Here is a 27,949-nt window from a genome sequence, read left to right as displayed (position 1 = left end):
ATTGGCTTCTTTTTTGGTCGCATACTTGGTAAATGTAGAAAAGTCAAAGGGCCCGTTTTTTCTAAACAGGAGCTAGTGCGCTTGCCACAAAAACTGTCACATCTTCATTTTCGTGCTAAGTAGGTCTAATTTATTGTGTTTCGGAATTTAACAGACCGGGTTTTGCCTTGCTGGACGCACGATCAGGAGTAGAAGGCGATCTCTGAGTGCCCACTCCACAACGGCCAACTTTACATCTGTCCTTTTAAATGTACTCTGTGTGCGCCAATCCCCTGTATTTTCATGCATTTCATGCATTTTCATATAGAACATGCACCTCTCTCTTTTTTTTTTTTAATTAAATTTGAGGGAATGAAGGTTGTCACTTCTACTGGATGGCAAATCAGCTACGTTCCCCCCACAATGGCGCAAACGCCCCCTTTGACCTGCACACGTCAAACAAAATATTAAAAGAAAGAAACCTCTATCCACGAGCACAGTTAGACTGCACTTTACACTACACTTGTACTAAGCATGGAAATAGGGCCCAGAAATCCACCAAATGATCTGAAAATGCATTTCTCTGTGCATATTTACAGAGTAGTGTTTCTGTGCCTCAGAAGAAATAATGTGTAAATTCAGTGCTTACTAGAAAAAAGACATTCATTACACCATTCAACCTTCATCAAATAGGATCAAACTTCTGATATTAGTAATTAAATCTATATTAAATATTACTAATCTTTAACCTCTGACTTGCCTGTCTCGTTACTTACTTTAATGTGACATGTATAAATTAAGGCCAAACTGTTTGAACTATGGTGCCAGATGTACGTATTATTGTTCAAACCAGTGTAACATCAAAATAATATTGAATATGCTTCAGATCATTTACTCCGTATATATATATCTTAATATCTGGTGGTTAATTCTATAATGCATTGGGATACGTACAAAAGCCATTATAACAATTCATATAAAAATAAACACAGTGAAAGTCACTGATGCTTTTTTGTTCCAAGAGAGAGAATTTACATTAGAGTCGACCGGGCCAGATTTAATCATTTAAACTCTAGTGACAAAAAACAGTCCACAAGCTCAATTAATATCTATTAGTTTGAAAGTCATAGCTTTCAGTTTACCACTAAACATGATCGACCGTATTAACTGTAATGTATGTATTATACAGTATTAAAAAATATGTAAAACATAACATCAACTTTTCCCGATATTGTGTAATAAATAAGCAACAACTAAAGATAGCTGTCTGACTGGTTAGGACACATGTTTTGAACCAGATTAAGGGAAACAAGGGATGTTAAAAAACAGATGAAAAAAATACAGAATATTTCCAAGCAATTCATTCACTTTTGCTGACAGCAGGGCATTTTCTTTCTAGCCGATGAAACCATGCATCATCCTTTTTTTGGTTGTTTTACCAGTGCACTCTCACGCCTACTGATTTTATCGTTAATACCACTATTGAATATCTCTTTATCTTTTTGCAGTACACCAGAGGGGTCTGTGAGGTGAAGTACCACCTGGCAGTCATTTTATATTTACACATCAGCAAACAGCAAAATACATTATTTATGAGGTATATGAATTTGTGAAAGTGTTAGAACTTTAGCATGGCTTTACCACTATTATGAGTGCACTGTTTAAATACAAGAGCGTGATGGTTTTAATGTGTTTTTAGGATCATGTATGCACTTGTATCTGCCAAGTTGAAAGACCATGTGCCACTCACAGGATTTCTATGAAGCTGTTTATATCTTTACTATTATGCAAGAAGACTTCAAGACTTCCTTATGCAATGAGGCTTCAAGATGCTTCGTGAACCAGTTGTTGAGTTTATTAAACCTGGTAGATAGCACACTCTCTGTTCAACATAGGGCTGAAAGCACACAGAGATGTCATTTATTAAACCTCCTTTAAATCACCAGTGGTATCTAGAGGAGTTAAAAATACAAATGGTTCATGAAGCAGATTGTAACCTTCACTTTCCCATCACTACAAGAAGTGTACGTATACATGTACCACCATTTGTCACCATCATTTGATCTGTCAGTTAAGATTGCCTGTACTATGAATGCCTAATTTTTTTTTATTATCAGTAACGTTTTGAAAATAGGACTTCAATCGTGGCTGTATCATCATGGGAGATATTTTGTATAAAAAAAATATCTAAATTAGAAAAAAAACACAAGTGTCTTTTCCGTTACTGATGACATTATATGAAAATCACCCATGTAAAAAGTGGTTTCATCGGCTGATGAATAAATGAAATGTGTTGAGTCCAAATCTTTCAAACGCTGAGCTTGTCTTTTTACATTTTTTATCATGTCCTCTCTTCTGATCAGATTTTACCATGGAGTTTCAACATCAGTAGTTTTTCCAAGGTGGAGCATCAGTTATTTAGTTCATTCAGACACTCACTTTTTCTTTTCTTTTTTTTGAGTGGATGGGACACAACAGAGCCTTGGAATTCTCTCTCACACATCCACTGATATGAGGCTGCAGGTCTCAGATTAGTCTCTCCTCAGGAGGCACTTTGAGGACGCTGCCCATCTCCAACCTGGCTCCAGCTACCTCCTGTGAGCTGGGGCTGTAGGTACCCTCTGACTGACGCTTCTTCCGGGCCGTCATGATGAGGAAAAAGATAACTACGATGGCGACTAATACACATAACGTGGTGATGGGGATAGTCACTACCAGCCAAGGGATCCGCTCCAATTGCGCCTTTTTCTGCAAGACAACATGAGGGCACCTATTTTTATACACTCCTCTCAAATTTAAAAGGACCATATATCAAGTTGTAACTACAAGTCAATCACATTTCCCGGATATCAACCTGTAAGTGCAGCGCTGTGATTTTGATTTTAGCCCTCAATGGGATTGTTGATTCGGATTAAAATTATCTTTTTTGTTATTTTAAGAATTTCAGCTACGTAATAGACCTAGAGGAGGACTGCAAATTGTTATTCATCAAGGCAATGTGCCATTTGAGCGGCGAGAACAATATCACTAAGTTTTGGTAGCAATTTTAAACCTCCATCCATCCATTTTTTCTCACTTATCCAAAGGTCGAGTGGCTGGGGCAGTAGCTACAGCAGGGAAGCCCAGACTAGCCTCTACCTAGCAACTCTATCCGACTCTTCTGGGTAAATCCCAAGGTGTTCTCAGGCTAGCTTGGAGAGAGTCTCACCAGCATGGTTATCTCCAGTGCCTCCTCCCCGTTGGATGTGCCACGAACAACTCACTAAGGAGGCGTCAAGGACGCAACCTAACCAGATGCCCGAGCCACCTTATCTGACACCTCTTGAGGTGCATGAGTAGCGGTTTGACTCTACCTCCTGGATGACCGACCTTCTCAACTTAACATCCTGCAAAGGAACCTCACTCGACTCTTTTCTGACTGAGGACCATGGTCAATGATTTAGAGGTGCTGATTTTCATTCCAGCTGCTGCAAAGTACTTCAGTGAGAGTTGAACCTTGCGGCTTGATGAAGCCAAAAGTACCACATTATCTGCAAAAACCAGAGATGCAATATTGAGACCACCAAAGCAACCTTCCTCACCCCCTTGGCTGAGTAACGAAACAATCAGCAACAAGACAATGTGACTGGGACACTTATCAAACCAACAAGGACTGAAAGAAAGCAGCGAACTGAATACAAACAAACTGACAAGACAATGAGGAACACAGAGACAAGGGAAAATTAGCACAGGTGCACACAATAACTAAATCATAAACCAAATCAACGACAACCATAACAATTTCCACTGAACACAGCATTAATGGGGCCGGCTCGGTGGAGCACTGGTTAGCAGGTCCGCCTCACAGTTAGGAGGGTGCCGGTTTGATTCCACCCCCGACCCTCCCTGTGTGGAGTGCCGGTTCGATTCAACCTCCTGCTTTTCTTATTCTGACGAGGCTCTGGAAACATTCCGAGCAGACCCTCTCTCAGAATTTAGTAGAACCGGGACTAACATTTCCAATTCTTGTGGTATCATTTGGATTTTAAACTGTAGGTGGTATATTTTTATGCTTAGTCCGTCGCATGGAAGACACTGCTGAACAGGAACGAAGACATACCAATAGTGTGCAGTGCAAAACAAACTCTTGCCACCTGAGCTGCGGCACAGGCGGCAGGCAGCTCCGTTGTGCTTTGGTCCAAATAGACTTCTTGACTCTTCTTGACAAGGTGACGCAACAAAAACTACATGGTATTAATTTCTACCCAGGACAATGATGTTATTCCCCAAATGCAAACATCATGTAATCTTAGTATGCATTTCCATACTGCAATTTCCCGATACACTCGTATGCATGGCTCTGAATTTTTGTCCCGTTCCAAGACTTTCTAAATAATGTGCTTTTGGGGATAACGGGATTCCAAAATTCTGGATCCAAAACTCTGCTTAAAATTGAGGCTTAGCTGTGTGTGTGTGTGTGTGTGTGTGTGTGTGTATGTGTGTGTGTGTGCGTGCGTGCGTGCGTGCGCGTGTGCGTCTCAGGAAATAATCAATGAATTGTAATTGTAATGATAATTAATGAATTGATGTAAATATTTAATTAGTACTTACGTTGCTTTCACACAGTGTGCCACTATAGCCTGGCACACATACACACTGAAAGTGGTTGAGTCTGTCTAGACAGGTGGCACCATTAAGACAAGGACTGGACGTACATTCGTCTATTTCTGTCTCGCACCTGAAAGACATCAGCAGAGCTTTAATACAACACAAAGTGACACACACCTTCACCAGCAGCTCTCACAAACACTCTCCTGACCTGACATGGTGAGAAATCTAAGCCTCTCTCAACAGCATTTTTGGAGAGATTTAATCGTGCGAAGAAAAAAATGCAGATTTTAACCTCATATATGCAAACTCAAAAGAATGTGACTACACATTATATCCATGCAACTCCACTGATAAAATAAAATAAAAAAATTGAGATAAATTATAAAAAAATATACTATACTATATACTACTAATAATTATAAAGATATTATATCTATAGTATTTTTGCCTACCATCAGATTTCCACCACATTTTTTGTTTGTTTTTAAGATGAAATATCTTCTGGGAAGCATTACTATATAATATCCAGTGTAGCATGAATAGGAACTGTAACTGGATGAGTGACTTTCTACAAGAATACTAGTACAGATCAATTAAGCAAGTGTATGGTAACGAATGTGAGATGCTCACCTGGCTCCAATGTACCCTGGCTTGCAGGTGCAGTTGCCACCAGTGTCCCCCCCTATGCAAACTCCTCCATTAAGGCACTCCGTTTTGGCATCACATGCCGCTGGAGGAAATCGCCACCTTTTGGCCACAGAAAGAGAAGGGGGGTGTTATAGTTTAATTCTTTGTATTTTTTTCTAATGCAATTCCCTGGGCATCAATTATACGCATTTTGGATATCCGTATTGCGGGCCTGTCCTAATACCTCGGGATTGACTGTACAGTAAAAAAGTTGTTCAAATGGATTGGATGGATCATTCCACCGTCAGATCGGATCGGAGTTCAGTAATCTTTTCTTTTAACTCAGTGATCGTGTATCCAAATCGAGTAAAGCCTGAGTAAGAGTTATCATAGCAGCATAACTTCAATTTTGAAAACTGACCAGCAATTTCGGGAAAAATACACGTCACAACTTCCAAAATAAAACAGTTTGGATTTTTGTGCCCCACAGTGTACCAGTGAAGGCAAAGGGATATAAAGATATTAAGCTATAATGAAGAAAATCAAACTATTTCCAGCGTGGTGCTAACAAGTGAAGTAACAGTATCGAATGACCAAGTATAAGGCAATAATGATAAAAATTAATACATGCCTTGTAATAAGTCAGTTATTACTGGAATAGCTACTTAAACAATAAAGATTATTTAAAAGTCTGTTATGCTATCAAAGTTGAACATGCTCTAAAACTATATATAAGGCAAAGATGAGTAACTTACTGACAGCGTTTGCCCAAGTATTGAGGAGGGCATACACAGGTATGAGTTACTGTTGTTTCCACACAAGTCCCCTCGTTCAAGCAGATAAACTCCAAACAGTTATCCACTTCTTCCTGACAGTTTCTTCCTATATATCCAGGCTCACAGTCACACTGGTAGTCTGCCAGAAGGTCTTTACATGTGCCATAGAAACAGGGCCCAGAAGAACATTCATTTATCTCGGCCTCACATAGTTCTCCCGACCACCCCGGGTTGCAGCTGCAGTTAAACTCATTAAAATGGTCCTGGCACACACCCTCATTGAAACAAGGCTGAGAGTCACAAACTGGGGCACCCTGGCATCCCAAGTTTGGCTCACGACCACTCAGTCTGGAGAAATGACTTGTCTGAGGGGCATCTGGCACGCTGAAAATTGGAAGGTAGACTCCACCGACTCGGACTTCCCCCAAACATCCAGAATATTTCTCTGCCAGCCAAATTTGGGTATCATTAAGGAAATTGAGGAAGCCGCCAACTCCAAGGCTACATCCCGCTGTCTGCCCATCTACAGTGAGACACCATCGGGACACTGATTGTGCAGGGTCGATCATGGTCAAGCGGATGCGATGCCACGCTCCATCTGCAATGGTCCTGTCGCTGGTAAAAGCCAGCAGATCTCCACTTGTCCCAGTGTCCATTTTGACAAGAAGTGTGGAATTAAGAAGACCCAGACAAAATACTTCATCTCCGTCCTCTGCCCTCAACAAGATACCGTTGTCGTCGCGTGTTCTAAACTCCATCATGATGTTTGTTACTGGGCTCAACAGGGAGCTGTTGGCAAAATACTCAAGAGCATTGTCCTGGAAAATGGCTTGAGTCAAACCTGTGGGAGGCAAAGATAATGAGGTTCACGTGCTGTGAAATGACAAAAACATTTACCATTTTTTACAGACTTCCTTCAGTTTGGCCTTTATGGCAGAGCCAGTGCTCCACACTAACATTTTTACTCGGAGCACCAACTTAAAATTTTTGGAGCGCTGGAAGGAAATTCAGGTGTGCACACAGTAAATTGACTCGCAAAGTAAATTTTTACAATTCGCCTCATTTTCACCCTGTTACTGCAAAATATTTGCAGGAATTACAATGTTTTTAGTTCACATTTTATTGTGTTTCAACACAACATAAACCCAAAATATAAATAAGTTATACATATTAATAACGAAAAAAAGTCAAATTAATGTTTGTACCGGCAGTGCAAATATGATCCACATTCAAAGTGGGTGCTTGTAGGTATGGACAGGAATGTTTGTAGTTGAATAGAATTTTCTTGCCCGACTCGGTTCCCACTCACACAGTGTTAAAGTGAGCATTAATGTTTGTCTATCGATGTGCATGCTCTTGACTGGCTGGTGACTAGTCCAGGAATTTTCCACTTTGGCACATGATGTTTGTTGGGGAGAAAATAGTCTGATTAAGACTTTTTGGGTGGTGGCCCTGAAAGGGGCAGTACTGGCCCCTTACAGAGGAAAATATAACTTTGAATCTTGGTTAATATTTCATATTTAGTTCTCACAATTGCATTTATGGTTTTGATTTTTTACAAACCTCACTAAAATGAAAGCATGTCATTTACACACACATTATTAATATTACTACTTCCCAGAATAATGTCCGCACTGACATGTCAATGATGTACTTAATTTGTTAACTCAATGGCAGTGGTGTTCAAACGGTGCCGCTGCTCATGTGAATATAGTTTCCTGTTTCGGGATAGAAACAGATTGAAAACAAATATCACTCACGATTAGCTTTGCTTCGACATGACCGGGCTAATGTTGGCAAAGGGGAGGAGCGGCTGACATTGGTGACTGCAACCACCAATTTTTCGAGTATGAAGGGAACCACACAGCTAGTGCTCTAAAGTGTGTTGATGTTGGTGGAATCCTAAAACATCTACGATGAATAAATCTTCAGTCTTTAGCACGCACCGTTATTGGGTTGTAATGTGGCGACGACGTTAGTGAATTTTTCATCCACTCGTCTAATTTTAGGGGCAGTCTGGAGCCCTGAGAGCTGTTTTCTAATGTGTTTTTCCTTATTCTGGTGTCACTGACTGGTAATTATATTTCCTATTGACAGCAATTACATTGAGACTCCTGACATTGTAGAATGTCTTTCACATGAAATGTTAAAGAAACTCAACTTGAATTTCTTTCCTGGATGTACCATATTTTCCGGACTATAAGGCGCACCTAAAAACCTCAAATTTTCTCAAAAGCCAACAGTGCGCCTTATAGTCCGATGCGCCTTATATATGGACCAAATGCGGCCCGCGTCTAAATTTAAACTGGCCCGAAGCATTGTGTCATAAAATTAATCATACGTAAGTGGTCCGCTGAAGACTATGAATCATGACTCAAAAAGACTATGGATCATTATTTTGTGATTATAAAGTAATTTGTTGCGTCTGAAGTTGAAATAAAAAAGATAAAATGGAGAATGATTTGACTTGGATTAAAAATCTGACATGATGCAACCTGGCCTGTTTACTGCAGTCACAAAGACCAATATCACCCTTCTTATTCATACAACAATAACAACAATAAAACAAACTTAATATATCTAATAAAAAATTAATTCAACTTTCATAAAATTGTTAATTTGTTATTATTTTAATCTTTAACTTTGCTGGTCGTGCAATTGACAACAGATTCTCATTTGCAATATCAACCTATCTGCAAAGGATATAGTAAAGGATATAGTCACATATTTACAAGTTCATTCACAATGGTAATGGTTCGTGGAATGTCGGTGCGAATGGTCGGCCCCTAAACAGGACTGTCTCAGAAAATTAATGCATTAATGGTGCGCCTTATAGTCCAGTGCGCCTTATATATGGACAAAGTTTTAAAATGGGCCATTTATTGAAGGTGCGCCTTATAGCCCGGTGCGCCTTATAGTCCGGAAAATACGGTATATGGTCTCTGATTGGTAGGTTGTCCGACCCATTGAATGTTAAGTGACACTTTTTAAATGTTGACTTTAAGTATGAATGAAGCTAATGACAAAATACTACTCACATTCATAACCATCCCATAGGTCGACACACTGCCCTCCTTCAAAGCAAGGGTTCTCGACACACCACAAACGTCTCTCGCACAGTCGTCCAGAGAAGTTAATGGAACAGTCACATTTGAAATCATTCCAGGTAATCTGACACTTTCCATCATTGAGACAGGGCTCATTCTGTGTACAAACACAAAGAGAGGTGCGTGGATTAGATGCCGCTCACTTGCAAAATCTCTAACCCAAGATGACTGCAGAGGTTCAGAACAAGCTGCAGAGCAGATTAGGACGTAACAAACAGATCAAAGGGATTCACAACCAGATCAATGTCAGGTTGAGGCAGTACAGCACAGTTCAACTGTCAGAGTGCACGGAAACATTGCAACACACTTGAAACTAAAAGCATCAGTAAAACTGTCGTAAAAGTGAGTTAATCTAATAATTTGTGCACAGTACCTTGCATGAATTGTCACTTTGACATCCTGACAGAACATTCTTCTCTGCAGTGGCCTGATAACTCTCCACCTCTTCTTTATAATCCACAAAGGACAAGTGCTTGTTATCCAGTCGAATGTCTTGTAGACAGCCCTTAAATTTTCCACCCCAGGAATTCACATTTTCACCTACAGGGAGTCCTCCAACATACACAACATCCCCTGCCTCGATGCTCACATTCCCTATGGCGCGATGGTTTCCCGCTATGGGGAAGAACACGTGGCCATAGTTTACTTTTATCATCACCAAATTATATTTTCCATCTGTGACAAACTTGGCCTCCGACAAGAGTGTGGTATAAGCGCTGTAGATGGCGACAGTAGCTTCCTTCAGGTAAAGCGTCAGGTAGGACCTTTCCTCTCGACGAAATTGCAGAAGAAGGCCATTTTTTTTAAGAGAGCGCATTATAAAGGAGATGGTGAAATTTTCTCCATGGTTTTCTTTGATGTTGAAGGCTGCATAGCTTGTAGTGTTCTCATGACCAAAGGTCCAGGATGGGTACTCTACAAAGACAATGTTTAAAATTATTATACAGTAATGTACATGTACATGCAGTGTCTGAATGACTTTTAAATGGCTGCTGTATAGGAGTAAAACTGTAGCTTGTCTGTTTTAGGAACTAAACAGGAGCTAACCTGCCGGAAGCTGCATTACCACAGCTATTGATAGTTACAGTGACAGCTACAGATAGTTTATCAGACATCTTAAAAGGCAGTATAAGACCACAGCTCTTAGAAATCTCACCTCTTTCGCATCTTTCGCCAAAGTATGGCCGGTGACACTGACATTTGGCCACAACCCACATGTCCACGCAAAACCCAGATTGTTTGCAAGGGTCGTCATGGCACACATCTTCTTTGACACATCCCAATTCCAAACCCATGTTATCCTCTCTCATGAGGTCCTGAGGCATCAGCAGTTTATAGTCGACTTGAAGGTCTTCCATGCAGCCAATGAAATTCCTCCCACTTAACGTGAGTGTCAAATATTCCTTTGGTGCTCCTCCTACAAACAGCTGTTGAAAGGAATTTGACTGGAAGAAGATAAGATGGTTGTACACTAGATTTTTCACTTGACATCCTTCCTCACAGCCAGGTCCCTCTACAAACATAACGAGTCTCTCATCCATCGTCACGGTGACTCTGTACCATTCTCCGTCATTGACTGGACCTGGATAAATAACCTGTAGCAATCTCCCAAATTTTAACTTGGCCTGAAGGGAACCCTGCACTAACTCCAGGGAGATGAAGTGTTCCAGGGTACCACGATGGTACAACAACATGTCCGGCAAAGTGCTCCTGAATCTTAGTTGTACACTGAGTCCATAGTTGTAGTCATCAGTACCTTGCCTTCCTCTGTTTTTAGAAACAGGCAGCTGCATGTGGACGTAGCCCTCTGAGTTGAAGGAAAAGGTGGTAGAGGTGTTGCAGAGTTCTCCCGTCCAGCCTGGCCCACAGAGGCACGTGTAGCTATGATCGCCATACGCTGTCAGCAATGGCATGCAAATGCCATCATGCTGACAATTGTGCTGCTGACAACCAACCAGAACAACATCGCAGTTGCGCCCACCCAATGGCTCTCGGCCAGTTTCTGGTTCGGGACAGTGACATATATAAGAGTTGGCAGCATCTTCACATGTGGCACCATTCTGACAGGGATTGCTGTCACACTCGTCAATGTCCACGTCACAATGCACACCTGCATTGAAAGAACCAACATTTGAGTCATTAATATTCAAACAATATACTCACATCCATTCATAATGCTCACAGTTCATTTATTCATATAAACCCTAATCAAACATTGGCTGTGCTGGAAACTGGCTCAGCCTACTTCTTTATTTAGATGCAGAGACAAGCTTGCCTGTATGTTGCCTTCTAAGCAGATTTGATTGAGGCAATGTGTTATTTTGTTATTGGCAAATGAGGAAGCTGAGAGAGCAAATTATAACTGGGTAAATTAGATTTACAATAATGAAAGCTAATTGACTTTACAGTCATACAATTATTGTAGTATGGGCTGGTTGCTTAACTTTTGAACATCACAGGTTGAGAAACTTGAGATAGAGCAAGAGAAAGGTTTTGACAAATTTGAAAACATTGAAAACCCAGTGAGCACTATTTGTAATACTGTATGACAAAGTTATGTCTTCTAATACAAACACGTCATTTTCTAGCTCCAGTACATGAAGTAAAAGTGCTGTACCATGCTGTACCTGTCAGCCGCCATGGCCCACAGCAAAAACAGAGCAGCAGCAACAGTAACCTCCTTCCTCTCATGTTCCAATGAGTTTACAGCCAAGACACTCACACTCTTACACTGCAAGATGACACAAGTGGCACAACCACGTCCTTCGTGTCTTTTTACTCCATAAGATTAAAAAAAGCAAACGTGTCTTTACTCCTCCACTATACTCCATGCAGGCAGACAGAAGTGATTACAGGGCAGCCCTGCCCACCTTTTCTTTTTTACCCCTCCTCCATCCCTCTGTCCCTCCCTCCCTCACACCCTGCGCTCCTGACCGTCTGCAGCCCATCCCGAGCTAAGTCATAAGCCGCCAGCTTCCAGCTGGCTCCTGTCAGTATTTGACAAGGGGAATGCATTCCTGATCCCTGCACTGGCCAGTGGGTGCCGGGTAGTTGCAGGTTCTCCTGAAAAAGACCAGTAGGGGACACTACAGGCCTATGCTACAGGCCTATGGCGATATGCAACAATGGCCATCTAGTTAAACCAACAGAAATAAAAATTTAAAAAAAATAAATAAAGTACACACACATACATAAGCGCACGCACACACATTTATTCAGTTGTATTGAAATAGAGGTTAATATCGGTGCCCAATGTCGATTGGGATCGACTAAATTAAAAAACGGTGTTAGTAGATTGCATCCTGGTAAAATAATAATAATAATAAAAATAATAATTCGTATCCATGAAATTTGCCATAAGTGAGTGACAATTAAGTTAGGTTATAGGCAAGCATTGCGGTACAGCGAGTGTATATGTCATGTTCACAACAGACACAAGTTAAACTCTTAAGGCAAGTATGCATCAATTTGTGCTGGGCCAAACACGCAACAGTTTGCTTCTTTGTCGATTTAAGTTCAAGTTTTGCAACTCAAGCCACATATTTGCGTGTTTCGTCAACCACGAATGTTTCGTCACGACAGCCAGTTAGTGTCAAGAATTTACTGCATAGATATAATGCGTTCCACACAACATAATTTGATACTGTGCAATACAGAATATTCATGTTGGTTGTACTGTGAGCCAAACTGGCATTAGAATTGGCCAAAGATAGTTTGACTTTGTTTCTTTCTGTAAGATGAGATAGTATTCTGCAGAAAGTGAAAGGGCCTTAGAGACCCATATTTAAGGGAGGGAAAGAGGACTATGAGTAGTAAAGGCCTCTGAGGAGGTGGAATTACTCAAATACACCTGATTCAAATGAACAGGATCGATGCAAGTTTCTACAGAGATTGTTGATGAGCTGAGTTGAATCAGGGGTGTTGCAGCAGGAAGACATTGAAAAAAGGCAGTATATCGATCTCAAGGGGCCAGGATTCTCTACCCTAGGTTTAGACACAAACACCTACACGTAACACAAGATATTTGCAAACTTTACAATATTGCTTTGTCTCCCGCCACTACCTTGAAATGGCCAGTCCACTTTAACTTGCTACTTTGTTTATTTTGGCACAGACAGCTGCTTAGTGGTGCATGTTATAGTAGAAGCACAAGACGATACACGATTTAACATTAAAATACGGGGTAGCCGTGGCTCAGGAGGTAGAGCGGGTATTGCAGTAACCAAAAACACCTGCTGTCCGACTCCCGCTCGAGCCGAATCATTTGTCATTGTGGCTACATATGGAGTTTACTGCTACCTGAATGTGCATAATTAATATGCCCATTCTGGGCCCTTTAGCGTGTTACAGAAAAGTACCATATTAATCAGGTACATTATTGTTAAACAGCAGATTTAAACAGTAAACTGGTGTGCAGTGTACACATAATATAATTATCCTACTGTCATGTTTGTAATCCAAAATACAGTAGTAAATTATTCTAATAATAATAAATGCGGGGAAAATCACCACAGTACCCACTGTTATTCTATGCAAATATATTGTAATTCAAAGGCAGGCCGCAGTTGTAAATAAGAACTTGTTCTTAATTGTTTGCCTGGGTAAATAAAGGTTAAAAAAAAATACAGTCCTGTACTTTTAAAATAAAGTACAGTAGATGATGAGGGATCTGAGGCGGATCACCACACTCGCAGACACTGCCATGACAATTGAGGGCACCTTCCCGCAGCTCTTCACTTTGAATATGGACATCTACTTTTTCTTTTCCATTGCAGCCTGATCATCCTGGAAGGGGGATTCTCCCATCTGAGATCGCTTCTCAAGGTTTTTCTATTTTTCCCCAGGAGGGTTTTTTTGAGTTTTTCCTTGCCCTCCTGGGAGTTAAGATCAGGGGATGTTGAGAATAATTGTCAATTTTGCACATGTGAAGCCCTTTGAGGCTTGTCTGTGATTAAGATAAATAAACTTAACTTAAACTTGACTTGATTCGTAACTAAAATTGAAAAAAACATTTTAGTTGATGAAATAAAATAAAGTACAAACATGTATTTTTAATCAAAACCAAAAACTAACTGAAACTACATTTACAAAACTAACTAAAATTAAGTAGAATTGTAGTGAAAATGTCCTTCTTTTTCTTCTTTGAGAATTGATTTAATACGTGAGCCTTTGGTATTACTGTGCAGCCACTAGCCAGAAAAAAAGGTTGAACAGTTGCCCAAGTTGGAGACTCTTAATGTGCGTCGCACAGAAGCAACATCATCAAGCAGCCACCAGATGACATCGCTCTTAGGAGATGAGTTTACGTGTGGTTTATGCTCGAATGGCTCCCCTGCTTTTGTTATTTGAGTCAGCCCGAAACACAACACAAAGATAAAAAGTGGTTTAATTTTTTTGGTTCAGATGTGAACAAAACATCTCACACAGTATATAAAGAAAGTTGTGAACCATACACCTGGGTTTAATACTTCTCAACCGGAAGTCCACTTAAGAAGTTGGCAACTTGGCAAACAAGGAAGCCTATCTTTATTTGATTTATTCAATTGAGGCGCATGCATGCATGCATCTAACTTTGGATTTTTAGGTATTTTTATTTTTGTATTATTTATAATGCATTGCGATTACTGTAATTCTGTTACTCTTGCAAGTCTGTCAACTGTTAAACTGTGCCTTGTAATGCCAACATGTTCTAACGTAATGTTTTTGTTGAAATGTTACTACACACAACACAACAACTTACGGTAAAAAAAAATTGTAAAAATGAAAACTAATACTAAAACAAAGTAAAACTAAATTAAAACAGTTTTAGAAATAGGAAAACTAATAGAAATGAACAAAACCACCCTGAAAACTAATTAAAACCAACTAAATGTAAAAAAACTAACTCATAACAAAATAAAAACTAACTGTACTTAAGGTTTCCAGACTATAATAAGCTTGGTCCGTGCCTCACCAGTCCTGAGCTTCGCCACACGTCACTGGGGATAATGCACCTTGCACTTTTTATAGCCTAAGTCAAGTAGGTGAGAGGATAGTTTTGGGATGGCTGTGCATACAGGCAGGAGCAGACAATGTGGTGACTACTTCTTGCATTTGGGAAGTCAGTCTAGCACACACACTTATGGGATTTAATTGGATTATGTTCAGTTCCACATGGAGTGTTCCATTTTTTTTTAGAGCAAATGCATGAATGATGCAATTGTACAAAATCATCATTTGAAAAATGTTATTGAAAAACAAATATAAATACAAGATTTGCACATATACGTACTTGACATTGTCCTTGTTTTTCAGCAGATTTGAAACAGTCTCCTAAGAAGCTTTATCATAATCTCCTCTCCCCTCCAACAATTGCTTTGTGGTCCTTGTTTAATACCCAAGATGAACATATGGGACCATTTATTGGCTTTGTTGTTTTGCTGCTTGTCCTACTGTAAACCATATGCATCCCCTTCTGTTTGCTGTGGCCCCAGTGTCACGCTTGTACAAATGTCTTGTTATACAGGACTGTCTCAGAATATTAGAATATTGTGATAAAGTTTTTTTGTTTTCTGTAATGCAATAAAAAAAAAAAGTCATACATTCTGGATTTAATTACAAATCAACTGAAATATTGCAAGCCTTTTATTAATTTAATTTTTGTTTTTTAATTGCATTACAGAAAATAAAGAACTTTATCACAATATTCTAATTTTCTGAGACAGTCCTGTATATTGTGTCATATTTTGTTGGTGCTTGATTTACTCTTTTTTTCTCTTTCTTTGAGATGTGAGGTTTGTATGGAGGTTACATCATCAGAAAAGATCCATGACCAGAAAAATGGTATAGTATGGTTGATTTTAGTTGATGCTATATTTGATATACGTCGTATTAGATGTAAGGAGAGGATCCAATCTGTCCCCAGTGTGCTGCCCCTGCAATGACCACCTTTGCTCAAGGTAAATACAATGACAATCACGTGTCACAAAATGCTGAAGTGCATGACCATACAGCAAAAGGGTTATGATTTGAACACTTTGCACCATTACCATTGTTCAGGTGGGAAGGGTAGGAACACACTAACAAAGTCATGTGAACTGAATGTTGATAGCCATCGATACTGCATTTGAAAGTAAAAGGCTGTGGTTATGCCACCTAGCAAACTAAACAAGCAAGCCACACTGGCTGGAATGTAACGGTACATCTAGTGGAAGTGGGCTGCAGAGGCTTTCAAGCCATTCCAAGGCCACGTAAGGAGGTGGGAATCAGAGGGCAGGCCCAAAGGAAGACCACTAAAAGCATGCCAGTGGTGCCAAATAAAGCAGTCACTTGGCTAGGGCTGAAAAAGCAGGTGAAATTATGGGCTGCCAAATACACAAAAGGTCTGATCAGCCAGTGGCGAGCCAGCCTCAGGTGAGGATGCTGTTTGAGAAAAGCCCAAAATCCTCAATCAAACTTGGCTGCAAAAGTGATGATGTCATCGAATAGGAGGCACCAGGTGGTACAGACACACGATAGGGTGGAAGGCAGGCCTGAAGTACCCTTAAACAGCAGTCAACTTTTAACCATTTTTCCCTTGGCATCCTTGAACACGCACCTCAGCAACGTGAAAGTAGCCCTACAATGCAAACACTAGTACAATTCTCCAATCTACAAAGCTAATGATTGATAAGGACTCTTGTTGGTCGAATGATTTCAATACATGTACTATTATAACAGCGAGAAAGGGATTTACAATAGGTCCTACCTGTAAAGCCATCAGAGCACAAACATTGATATGAGTTGACCAAATCCTGGCAGCTTCCTCCATGTTGACATGGAGCAGATACACACTCGTCCACATTCAGAGAACAATTTTCTCCTGTAACAGCAACAGATTTGTTCATCTCACTTTGCTGACAAAACAATGTTAAAGGAAGTGGGGGCTTACCTGTGAATCCAGGTTGACAGTGACAGATGAATCCAGCTGCTTCTTCAAAGGAAAAATTGGCTGCGCTGAGTTCAGGGAGTACCCCATAGTTTTCAATTTCTGAACGCTGGAAGCATTCACCGTCATTTTCACACGGGTACTGCTCACACTCATCTTCATCGACCTGGCAGTTCTCACCCTCGTAACCTGAAAACAGATGAATTAGTTTACAAAATCATGCCATGCTGACTTCCTGTGTGGTAAGCATTATTTGTATGTACTCATCTATAATATTGAAATTAATGTCCAAATAAGACTCGTAGATTGCAAGACGCAATTAAGCAAAAGCAAAACATTGGTTGAAAGTAAAACCTTGTTTATACATAGTTTGAAAGCCCAACAATGAGTAGGAAGCAACACTTACTACATTTGCATTCATTTCTAGGTGACTTATGTTAATAATCTTGCATTGCCGTTTCCACATAATCACACAACCCTTCTCTTTTGACCCATTCTGACCCCTAAGTATTTAATTCTATTGTTGAATTCGATGTATGCGTGAGAAACAGCCAATCTGCGGAGGTATTAGGCCACATTAACTAGAATCCTTTAATTCGCATGCCATATTGTGTTTTTGTGCCATAAAACTGTGGTGGAATTTAGAGTCACAACTTGATATAAGTTGAATCTATCTATAATGGAAAATGTGGAGAAGAAAATGTTAGTATATTTGAGATTTTGCTTTATTAAAAAATCCAAGTTAATGGAAAGTTGTATACCTGGCCAACAGAGACATTTGTACTGGTTAGTCCCCTCCATGCAAGTGCCTCCATGCTGGCATGGATCAGAAGCGCATTCAGGAACATCCTCCTCACAGTTGTGACCTTCAAAGCCTGTCCCCTCACAGTCACAAATGTAACTAAGGAAGAACAAGACACGTGTGTAGAAATTGCTGGTGGCATCAACCTAACCTATGTATACATGTGATCTGTTGTGTCCAAAGACTCAGGCCTACTCAGTTTTGCTCAGGTAGAGCAGATGACCATTAAGTAAACTACGCAAAGTATTCAACAAATTTTTCAGATCAAATATATTGACGAAAACCCTTTACATGTTTTATTGTATTAAAGTAATGACTGTGCATATCATTTTTGACATTAAATCAAACTTATCAAAGTATACGTTTCTGGACCTTCTTTTATACACTAATCATATTTAATCAAAAAGTATCTTTGAGGAAATGTTCCCACAGACACGGAAGCAAAGAATTGCACAAAATGGCTCAGTAAAACAGAGGAGCAAAGAAGGGGTCTCGCCCACCCCCTGATGTATTACAGTATTTAACTAATTGATTCACGTGTGTTCCCATGGGACACACTTTGCATGACATCCTTCTCACTCACTCAGTCGATCTGTGTTAGGTATTCCCAGCACCTCTAGTCAGTCTAGTCTAGATTTATTAAAATGGCGGAGAGAAATTAGGTTAATTCTTAACACAAAATTTGATTAGCATGACAAGGGGTGTATGTAAAACAAATATGACTGATCATCAAATTGTGTTGGTAAAATTAATATTACCATTTCAATGTTGTCCAGTTATACAGACACTACATACGGTAAGTAGTTCCATCCAGCCAACCATTTTCTGTACCACTTTGTCCCCACGGGGGTCACGGGCATGCTGGAGCCTATCCCAGCGGTCATCGGGCAGTAGGCGGGGGACACCTTGAACCGGTTGCCAGCCAATCGCAGGGCACACAGAGACGAACAAACATCCGCACTCGCACTCACACCTAAGGGCAATTTGGAGTGCTCAATCGGCCTACCAAGCATGTTTTTGGGATGTGGGAGGAAACCGGAGTGCCCGGAAAAAACCCACGCAGGCACGGGGAGAACATGCAAACTCCACATAGGGAGGGTCGGAGGTGGAATCGAACCGACACCCTCCCGACTGTGAGGCGGATGTGCTAACCAGGCGGACATGCTAACCAGTGCACGACCGAGTCGCCCGTAAGTAGTTCCATATATGAAAAATGCTTCGAATTATTCGATTAATCCAGTTTAGGACTAATTTTAGGTCACTTTCGTGATTAATGTGAAAATGGTGCTGAGTGGCCCTTGACCCCATATCAACTACAAAAATAAAAAAGTCAGTCATGTGAACCACTACAACACTAATAACACCAATTATCGTAAGAACAGTATATGAACCCTTTTGAATTATCTGGATTTCGACGTAATTTTAGTCATGAAATAACTATACATTGCATATCTATATTCCACACATTGTTGAGAAATAAAACAGACTCTATAGACCCCTGCAATTTCATTTGAATAAAGTAGAGCCAACACGTTTTTGTACTGAATGAAACTGTATATTTTTTGTGTGTGTTTGAATCCTACCTGTTGACACCATCAATGCACCTGCCATCATTCAGACATGGCATGCTGACACATTCATCAATGTTGACCTCACAGTCTTGACCCTGGAAACCGTCCATACACTCACATGTGTACATGGCAATATAGTCGTGGCAGGTAGCGCCGTTCTGGCAGGGTTGTACTTCACACTCGTCGATATCTACTTCACAGTTAAACCCTAAAGAGATGGAAGTGGGCCAAGATATGAGATTGACGACATAATTCATATATCTTAATACACAGACATTCAAAACCAAACAGGAGTACATTAGATAGAGATCAGCACGACAATACATAGATAGTCAGAGAGTGTGTGTGTGTGTGTGTGTGTGTGTGTGTGTCCGTACGTGCGTGTGTGTCTGTGTGTGTGTGTGTGTGTCCTATTGTCCGATTGACCTACCTTTGAAGCCTTCAGTACAATCACAACTGTAATTGTCCACTTCATCCGAACATGTACCGTTATTTTGACATGGCTGAGAGGCACACTCATTTATGTCCAAGTCGCAGTGGAAGCCCTGAAATCCAGGCACGCAGAAACACTGGTAGGCATTGACGCCATCTTTACAGATGGCACCATTTTGACAGGGAGCAGATTCACATTCATTGATGTTTTCTTCGCAGTTGTCCCCTTGGTATCCAGCATCACACTGACAATGATGTCCACTGTCAGGAATGTCAATACAGGTTCCACTATTGTGGCAGGTTTCCTCTGAGCAAGTGGTGACATTCAACTCACAGTATTTTCCTCCAAATCCACGGGGACAGTGGCATGAATAGGCATCAATTCTGTTGACACAGTGCGACCTGACACCTTTGCAGGGGTTGCTTTCACACTCGTCTACATCCTCGGTGCAGTTGACGCCAGTGAAGCCATCCGGGCAGTGGCATGTGAAATTGCCAGTTCCCGGACTGCTGGTGCAGTTAGTGCAAGGTGCCAAGATACAAGCGTCATACAACTCGTCGCAGTTTTTGCCCATGTACCGCACTGACTCTTTAGGACAAATGCACACATAGTCACCCAGATGCTCCAAACACGCGGCGCCATTGTTACAAGGTGATGAGAGACACTTGTCTGCTGCCGCTGTACACAGAAGACCTGTGAATGAAATGACAAAAATACAGAAGATTTAATAACTCGACTTTGGATGCAATGCAACATGAAAGAGATTGATGCACTATGGAGAATAGGTTCTATGCAAAAGCAGAACTTAACACTTTTAGTTGGCATGGCAAATTCCATTCTTCTAAAAGAGAAATTTGATGACTTACTATATTAAATCAGCCAAAACAGACAGGAATAAGTAGTAGCATTTAATACTAGGGTGTGGATGAGAAGTTGTATTCCTGTAAGCTTGCTTAATAACAGTTTTACAAGCTTCACCGTCCAATAAAACCATTGTCTGGAGTTTCTCCACTGCACACAAAGATGCACAAAACAGCCATTTTTGTACTGTACACTACTTGAACGTTGACGCATGTCCGTCCCATTTCAGAACTTCAGTGTCTTTTGTCCACATAGCATCAACTTTGAAACATCCAATAGTTATTCCACTTTACCCAAAGTGCTAATATCCCTAAAATCCATCCATCCATTTTCTATGTCGCTTGTTCCCACGGGGTCGCGGGCGCGCTGGAGCCCATCCCAGCTGTCATCGGGCAGTAGGCGGGGGACACCCTGAACCAGTTCCCAGCCGATCACAGGGCACACAGAGACGAACAACCATCCACACTCGCACTCACACCCAGGGGCAATTTGGAGTGCTCAATTGGCCTGTTTTTGGGATGTGGGAGGAAACCGGAGTGCCCGGAAAAAACCCACGTGGGCGCGGGGAGAACATGCAAACTCCACACAGGGAGGGTCGGAGGTGGAATCGAACCGGTACTGTCCTTACTGTGAGGCGGACGTGCTAACCAGTCCCACCGTGCCGCCTATCCCTAAAATGACTGGTAATTTAATTTCAGGAGCACATTCCGATTTCAGCATGTTTAATCAGATAACTAAAACTCCACATTAACAGTTTTACGAACTAGTGACTAATGTCATAAATCTATCTGTTTGCAGGGCTGTTGAAAATAAAAAGTTGCCCATTAAAGCACAAAACAACAAGCCTTCCACGGTCGTACCATCGGAATGAAGCACCTACTCAGAGGCGTAGCCAGGAATTTTTCCAGTAGGGGCGCACGCCCACAGGAAAAAAAATCGAACATCACCCACGCCGTTCGCTGATCGCTAAAACAACGTCCGGGAGGCAAACGGTGAATGGATAACATCGCGCACATAGAATAGCGCAAGCACATTCGCGCAAGACCGAAAGAAAAAAACGGCATGAAAATGAAGAATCGAAAAAGCTCGATTTTTTTTTTTTTTTTTTCAACCGGGGCGCAGGGAGTCCTAACCGGGGCGCCGCCCCGGCTCGCCCCGGCTTGGCTACGCCTCTGCACCTACTACATTCATCTCCACGACTCTCAATGAGCAGTTTGAGAGCTAGGGATTTTACTGTAAGTGAATGTCTTAATGTTTGGTCAACTTATAGACATCCTCCTCTCATAAGCTGCATTACCATGTGGCTTATATAGGGGGCTACCTGTACCTCTGACCTTTTGAGGTGCTTAGGAACCAATCTGGTAAAGAAAGGAAAAAAGCCTATCTTTCGTCAGGATTTAAAGTCTAGGCAGATGGTGTCAAAAGTAAACATATTAGAAGCTTGGTTAAAGTTAGCAGCTGTCTGTGTTGTCTATGAAAGTTACACACATATAACATTTTGTTTCCGACTGTTGGGGTGTGGACCTCACTGATCTCACTGTTGTGGGCATTGGTGACTTTAAACACTGATTAAAAAAACATCATGTCTACCTTTTTAGTGTTTGGTCCAAGAGAATACATGCATGCTAATATCCTGCACCAACAGGTGCATGTTTCTGCAGGAACCTGTGCATATTTGATGGAAACACAGGCACTTTGCTGGACTGTTTTAAATTCCCTTGTGAACACTGTTACTATTTTCTGATCAAAACTATGCCCATTTATGTCATGTACAGTTTCACAATTACGCAAAACAGCCTTTTGAATTAACACATTGGTAAAATCAATTTTGGCACTTGTTGTGAGGAAATGTGTCAAAGTGGTGTAGTCTCGAGCCTATCTTTATCCTTTCATCCCTTCATCCGTTTTGTATACTGCTTGTCCTTACAGGGTCACAACTGAGCTGGGCTCTATCCCAGCTGACAAGGGGTGAAGGACTGGACTGCTAGTCAGTCAATTGTAGCAGGCACGTACTATGCAGTATGAACAAAAGATAATTCAGTCACACCAATGGACAAGTCAGAGCCTTTGATTCAACTAATATGCTTGTTTTTGGAATTTGGGAGGATACCAAAGTATCTGGAGAAATCCTATGCCTGCACGTGGACGCCCCATGCACACCCCACACAAGAGGGCCTGAGCTGAGATTCCAACCTGCAAAGTTGTAATTATTTAAAAAAAACAGGCTTTGCAACTTGTGAAATAACAAATCACATAATCTCATTTTTCAGAAAAAAAGCAAATACAAATTTAAAATCGGATAAACGAGTCAGCAACCTCTGCCAAGAACAATTTCACCCTTTCAAGAACCTTTTCCAATTTGATCAGGTTTTACATTTGATAGCAAAAACAACTACAAAAACTCACACAAACCTTTTTTCACCCTGAGATTGGATCAAAAATGCACAAATAATACTTTAAGATATTTTTAACACAGATTTGTACACTGAGGTTGTTACTTCAGTAAATAGGTTACTATGAATACGTGGTCATTGACATAACTACAAGCCTTTCATCAAAAGACAGGAAAAGATGAGTTCTTACTCTATCGTCTGATAAACACACACTTTGATGAATTTCCACTACATCGACTCAAAATCCCCTCTCTATTACTTTCTTTATCTGCCGCGCCACTTCCCATCAGATCCTCCTCCCCTGCACTTCTCATGCAGGACACACGACGAGACGTAGGGCTACTAAAATTGAGTTTTAATTTGGGAGCTGTGAAGGAATGTGTGGGGCCGCGGTATTTCACAAGTGAACTGAATGCCACCTTGTGTGTTAATTATCTTTTGGTGAGGGTGTCAAATTGTTTATGTTTCTTCCCTCTTATCTCAGCTTGAAGCTTTAAAGTTGTGTCATTTCCTTCACCTTGCATCATTTCTTCACATCCTCCTGATATTCCACTTTACTGCCGGGAGATACTCATCTTTAAATGATGCTAAAGACCACCCTGTGCACTTGTACAAAGGCAATATGGCACAGTAACATATACTTTATACTCCTCCACTTGTAATGTCATTGATCTCGAGATAGAGGAGAGCTGACAGTGGCTGCAAGGATCTCCTCACTCTACACCCTTCTATCCAGACCCCACTAACCCCTCACACATTCCAAGGAGATGATAACAGCACCCTCCAAAACATAGCCCAACCCCCAGAATCACAAAACACGCAGTAGATCATGGTTATAGTGAGACAAGCTTGATCCGTGGCACTGACTGGTACCACTATATCAGCACAGTGATAACACTCAGCAGAGCTGGTCCCTGCTAGCAGGTACAACTTGTTTGGCGACTGACACAGTCCAGACTACACTGTGTCCTTCCTAGAGATTTAAATTGACCGGGGATTACCTCGCACTGCTGTGCAGAACGGAACATTTTCTCCTATTTGGGTGTATGTTCAAAAATTGGGCAGCTGGCTTCTCCTTTGAAACTGAAATGTCTATCTTTCGATTAGATTTATTTTAAGAATATTAGGTTTGTAGTATTATCCATTCATCCAGATGAATCCATCACTGCCACATACAGCACAACTGCATCAGTGGTGGTGGTATAGCTATGGCTACCAATAAAGCTGGTTCCCATGTTTTTATTATGTGACTGCTAACAAAAAGACGATGGATGAATTATTTTATCTCTTATCTTTATGGTTTGCTCATATTCAGCCAAATACTTTAGAACTCAATGGATGGCAATGTCCAGAAGCATACTGTGATAATAACCAGAGTTTTTTAGGCGAAAATGTGGAATTTTATCCAATGGCCAAGTGAATCACCTGACTTAGACCAATTGAGCATGCATTTCACAATCTGTAGACAAAAGTGGAGGGAAAATACCCAAGAACAAGCAAAAACTGAAGCTAGTTGAAAAGTTGGCCCTGAAGACAGTACAGGCAGGGATGAAAGGTAACATCTGATGATGTCTATGAGTTCCATACTTCAGGTTATAATTGAATGTAAAAGATTTGGAACAAGTACTAACGAGTTTAATTTGTAAATTTGTCCCATTATTTTCGATCTCTTAAAAAGTGGGAAGCATATAATACAAACTATGTTCACTTGATTTGGATGCGAAGCTGTAAAGCTTACTGTTTGTAGTTGTAATGCACCGCTTGTCTATTTCATTTCAACTGCGTTGTGGTGACGGGAATTGTGTTAATATCCCCATTTTACTGGGCTTCACTGTAGCGCTACACATCCATACGTATTCTCAGTTTTAACTAAGCACTTGTCGGACTAAAGATAGCGTACTCTACATTGTAGGTATAATTGCAATACATTGTTGAATATATTTATGTTGGTGAATCATAACAACCGAAGAATTCCTGCCAGGTACCCAGTCACAGCAATGGAATCAGAGCCATGATGCATAGACAGAGAAAGCAGTTGTGCAATGAGTCACAGACAGGGGGAAGCCCCCCCAGCCAACAAGTTGAGCTCTGAGCCTTTTTATATCATCAGACACTGGCAGAACTTCTGGGTTCAGCTTTGTGCTGCTCCAAAGTCTCCCCAGCAGGTGGCTGCTTTGCTTTATCCAAAAATGCGCAAATACTCTGTATCGGTCATGCTTGCACATTGAGTCAGACAGTGGCATGCATGCTTTTGTTCCTTGTGTAAATTGCACAGTCTATGTAATTCCATATCGATTTACACAACACACGTGGCAACGTGCAGTTAATTCACCTTCAACAATTTCGGATTTACATAACTTGGAAAAATATCAACAATTTTTTACATTAGCTGTTTCTGCTATTTTTTTAGCATAGTACAGATGTTTATGGACATTCACCTTGGATCCACCAGTATGTCATTTATTTATCTTTTTTCTTCAGAACACATTCAACTTGGATTAGTCAGAATTTTATACTGAAAGGATCTAATGCACCTGTGCTTGACTGAGTCATCTGCAGATGGTAGCCATAAGGAGGCTTGTGTTTAGCAGGCTCTTTCCTCAAGGCTTTTGTTCAATGTGATGCATGTTTTTCGTATGCGTATCCAGGCAAACTGTTTTTTTTTTTTACGCAGTACTCTTGTGCACTTAAAATAATCAGACATTTCTAGGGTTTATTCATCCTTAATTCCTTCATAGCTGAAGGTGCCAGGTCATTAGCCATGCGACTTAATTCCCATCACCACCCCCATTTAACACTGAGACAAACAAAAATGTGCAGCAGTACAGCCGGACGCTCGGCTCGTTACCATGGTGATCTTTAACAATGCCACCCAGCTCCCTGCCTTCGGTTGGCCACCGTTTAAATGAGCTTCAGACACTGCACACAAATGAGGGTCATGGGGAAAATGGGTCAGCGTGGTATTCAAAAGGTGGAGGGGTCGCCCAGCAAAGTCCCACCGCCAACCCCCGCACACATGCACCATGGGACTGATTTAGGTAGTCCAGGGCAAAATATTACTAATTAGAAGTTTTATTACTAAACTAGTTAAGCCTGCATGCTGACTTTATTTTGCCTTTTGCAGTGCCAAAAAAGGCCTAGAACTATTATAGTAATGTGATGCTGCAGTGTCTGGAGGTGGTGCATCAAATACATCATTGATGCTTAAAGATATTGGGATTTATGATTTTGAAACCAATCTTAGATGAAAAATCACGAAGTGACCTAAAATGACTTCAACTAAGGAGTTTATTTTCATAATACAGCCTATGTCGAATGAGCAATTCTACTTTTGCTAAAGTACATAAATGCGCAGCCTTACCTAGTTTGAACATCATCATGGTGATCAGCAGCGTCCTCTGATGTCTGGACCAAACTTTTCCTAACTCCATGGCAAAGCAGGCTGCCCAAGTTTCCAGTCAGTGTCACACCACGCTGTCACTCCTCAGGTTCTCCATTCAGCACACTGCAGTGCTCCATCCATGCTGTTCAAAGTTAGCTGAGAATGAGGACCAGTTCTTCCATGTCTGAACACTTTAGACACTATTGTCTGTTGTACGTTGTATGTGTTTGAGCAAGTGGCATGTGTGCACGAGTAGTCTCTCTGGGGAGCAAACTGGGACAGAGTAAATCAGAATAATCACCCCAGCAGAGAGTGGCTGTGGGAAAACATGGAATGGCGCTCAGGACTGAACTCCATCCACGCTCTCTGAGGAATTAATAAACACAACTCCCCCTCCACTCTTACTCTGACATGTTGTAGCCCGACATTTTAAGATTTAGTTAAATTTCTTACTGCTTTGCAATGCAGAACAATAAATGTATGGATCAAATATACATGTTATACAAGAATATGTGTCTAAAAAGAGGTCTATTTTCTTGCAGATACAAATTATGTATCAAGGTGTGCCAACCACAAACACTCACCAAATACAACCTAATAAAATGAGTAATTGTTGTAAATTGAGGCATGAGAATATAGTCATTGTTGGTGAATATAAAGGATGTATGAAATATTGTATTTCCAAAACCATCACTTTTCAGTTTGATACACACTTGTGAAATAAGGTGTTTTGCTCAAATTACCTATTAATATTATTCATAATTATTGATAGGCGATAGGTCACAAAGTCAATGCTTTTTCACAATAATTAGGAAACATTCCTTGAAAATCACAATGTCTCATCACTGTTAAGACATTTCTAGAACCGGTCAAGGACTACTCATGCGGTCCTTGGGGGCTTCGGGCACAAAGTTGCTGAGCCCTGGCATAGAGTAAAGCCAGTTTCAACGCTTTATATTGATCAATAATTTGAAAAAACAACATACCCATGGCCAATAGTATTGATTTGAGCAACAATACACAATCGACCAGATTTTGACCCACAAGGGTCCAGGCCAACACCATCAATGTACACTATGCTACTTTAATACAAAGTAAGCCTTTCTATACCTGCTTATTCTGTTCTGAATCGAAGGAATACTTTCAAAGAGTTCCAATATCCATTTAAATAATATATAATGTTTTCTCAGGATCAAGCTGTTTTCCTCACGGATGTAAGTATGCACTCCTGGCAGCTTTTGGAGGTGATGTGTGCTCACTAATGTCCACTGACATGTTTTTTCTGGTGCGGCAGCTCCCAAAGGACCTGGGCCGAGAGCCCAGTTCAATATTATCACTGTTGGAGTGTGAATCTTGGATCAATGGATCGTTGCTCCATAGTCCACATCAACACCGCCCCCTCCTCGCTTTAGAAGAGGGTGGAGGGATTTATTTGGTGGAGCCGACTACAGCACCCACCTACTCCGACCCCCAACCCCAGATCTTAAGCCCAGCATTAGACTTAACTCCACCCTGCCGCGTT

The 27,949-nt window shown here is 40.9% G+C and overlaps 1 protein-coding gene across 1 annotated transcript; it reads right to left on the bottom strand.

The window, feature by feature from the left end:
• Window positions 1-1,394: 1,394 nt before the first annotated feature.
• Window positions 1,395-26,798, bottom strand: LOC119127128 (protein crumbs homolog 1-like). Its single transcript, XM_037258860.1, has 13 exons — window positions 26,407-26,798; window positions 19,789-20,484; window positions 19,371-19,566; window positions 17,747-17,886; window positions 16,989-17,174; window positions 16,806-16,919; window positions 10,236-11,189; window positions 9,453-9,994; window positions 9,011-9,176; window positions 5,952-6,813; window positions 5,200-5,316; window positions 4,570-4,696; window positions 1,395-2,727 (listed from the first exon to the last, which is right to left on the bottom strand). The coding sequence occupies exons 1-13, from the start codon at window positions 26,474-26,476 to the stop codon at window positions 2,506-2,508; spliced, it is 4,392 nt and encodes a 1,463-aa protein (XP_037114755.1). The 5' UTR covers window positions 26,477-26,798; the 3' UTR covers window positions 1,395-2,505.
• Window positions 26,799-27,949: the final 1,151 nt, after the last annotated feature.

This window comes from Syngnathus acus, chromosome 9 (assembly GCF_901709675.1).
Source record: "Syngnathus acus chromosome 9, fSynAcu1.2, whole genome shotgun sequence".
NCBI classification, from domain to species: Eukaryota; Metazoa; Chordata; class Actinopteri; order Syngnathiformes; family Syngnathidae; genus Syngnathus; species Syngnathus acus.
This window is presented reverse-complemented; position numbering and strand designations above follow the sequence as displayed.